At 28.9% G+C, this 1,209-nt stretch overlaps 1 protein-coding gene across 1 annotated transcript; it reads left to right on the top strand.

Moving 5' to 3' along the window:
• The first annotated feature begins 206 nt into the window (after nucleotides 1-206).
• Nucleotides 207-975, top strand: LOC108576677 (probable ribosome biogenesis protein RLP24). The gene is made up of 2 exons (XM_017939721.1): nucleotides 207-287; nucleotides 538-975. Exons 1-2 carry the CDS (start codon nucleotides 207-209, stop codon nucleotides 973-975), a joined length of 519 nt encoding a protein of 172 aa, XP_017795210.1.
• The last annotated feature ends 234 nt before the right edge of the window (nucleotides 976-1,209 follow it).

The following is a 1,209-nucleotide window of genomic DNA, read 5'->3' as shown; positions in this document are numbered from 1 at the left end:
ACAACTATTTTTGTATTATTAACGAAATCGAGTATCAAATTATGCGCATTTAAAAATTAGTGCGTGTTTTAGAAAATTCTTTTACTGCATATTGTCGTAATGCAAAAAATATTTCATAGATGGCGCGGTTAACACTCTAATAGAATGTGTTATATTCGTTCCTTTGGTTTCCAATTTTATCCAGGGTTTTCATAAACGCATGCAACATGCGTATAGAAACGTGTTATTTTTGTTCATCTCGGATTTATCCGGGACATGGGATTCAGTTTGTAAGAAACGATTGCAAAGTAAGAATTTTGATAGGTATTTGTTAATTATACCAACAATTTAAGTTTTATATTTTTGAGAAGAGTGTTTCGAAATGTTACTTTTTCCATAATGTTTAGGTTATGTGTACAATTAGTAGCTACCTTGATTCTGCATTTAAATACACATTTTTATGAATATACGCATAATTAATAATTATATAAATTAAATTGCGAAATTTGTTATATGTTTTTATGAGAGAATATATATAGGCATATTTTTGTGTTATAGATATTTAAATTTTGTCGCTCAAAATGTCATGCTGCTTTCAAGAAGAAGAAAAATCCAAGAAAGGTCAGATGGACCAAAGCATACAGGAAAACTGCTGGCAAAGAATTGACAGTGGATCCATCATTTGAATTTGAGAAGAAAAGGAACATACCAATTAAATATAACAGAGAATTATGGAATAATGTATTTGAAGCAATGAAGAAAGTAGAGACTATCAGGCAGAAGAGGCAAAATCTATACATAATGCAGCGATTACGGAAAGGACGCGAGATAGAAAGAGAAAGAGACATTAAAGAAGTTCAACGCGATTTATCTCTTATAAGGTCACCAGCTGCAGGACTTAAAGAAAGGAAAAAATTAGAAGAAATTGCAGAACAAGAAGAAAGGATGCAAGAATCCAATGATGAAGAAGTACCACAGGAAATAGAAATGAATTAGTTAAACTTTTTGGTCTGTACATTCTGATATGATGAAAAAGACAATTAATAATCATCCAATTTGCATAAATTTCATACTTTTAGAAGTTACGTAAATGCATTACACATGATTATGGACTAAATGATACTTTGTTTATAATAAACAATAATTTATGTAAAATTATGTTATTCGTAATTTTTATAGCTCTATATACTATAGTTTGTATTAAATGTTTCTAAATAAAAATTATAAAAA

This window comes from Habropoda laboriosa, unplaced genomic scaffold, assembly GCF_001263275.1.
Source record: "Habropoda laboriosa isolate 0110345459 unplaced genomic scaffold, ASM126327v1 scaffold434, whole genome shotgun sequence".
Lineage (NCBI taxonomy): Eukaryota > Metazoa > Arthropoda > Insecta > Hymenoptera > Apidae > Habropoda > Habropoda laboriosa.
This window is presented reverse-complemented; position numbering and strand designations above follow the sequence as displayed.

Coding starts and splice junctions, on each gene's coding strand:
- LOC108576677 (XM_017939721.1), top strand. CDS start 207: ATGCGTATAGAAACGTGTTATTTTTGTTCATCTCGGATTTATCCGGGA. Junction 288..537: donor TTGTAAGAAACGATTGCAAA/GTAAGAATTTTG, acceptor TTTGTGTTATAG/ATATTTAAATTTTGTCGCTC.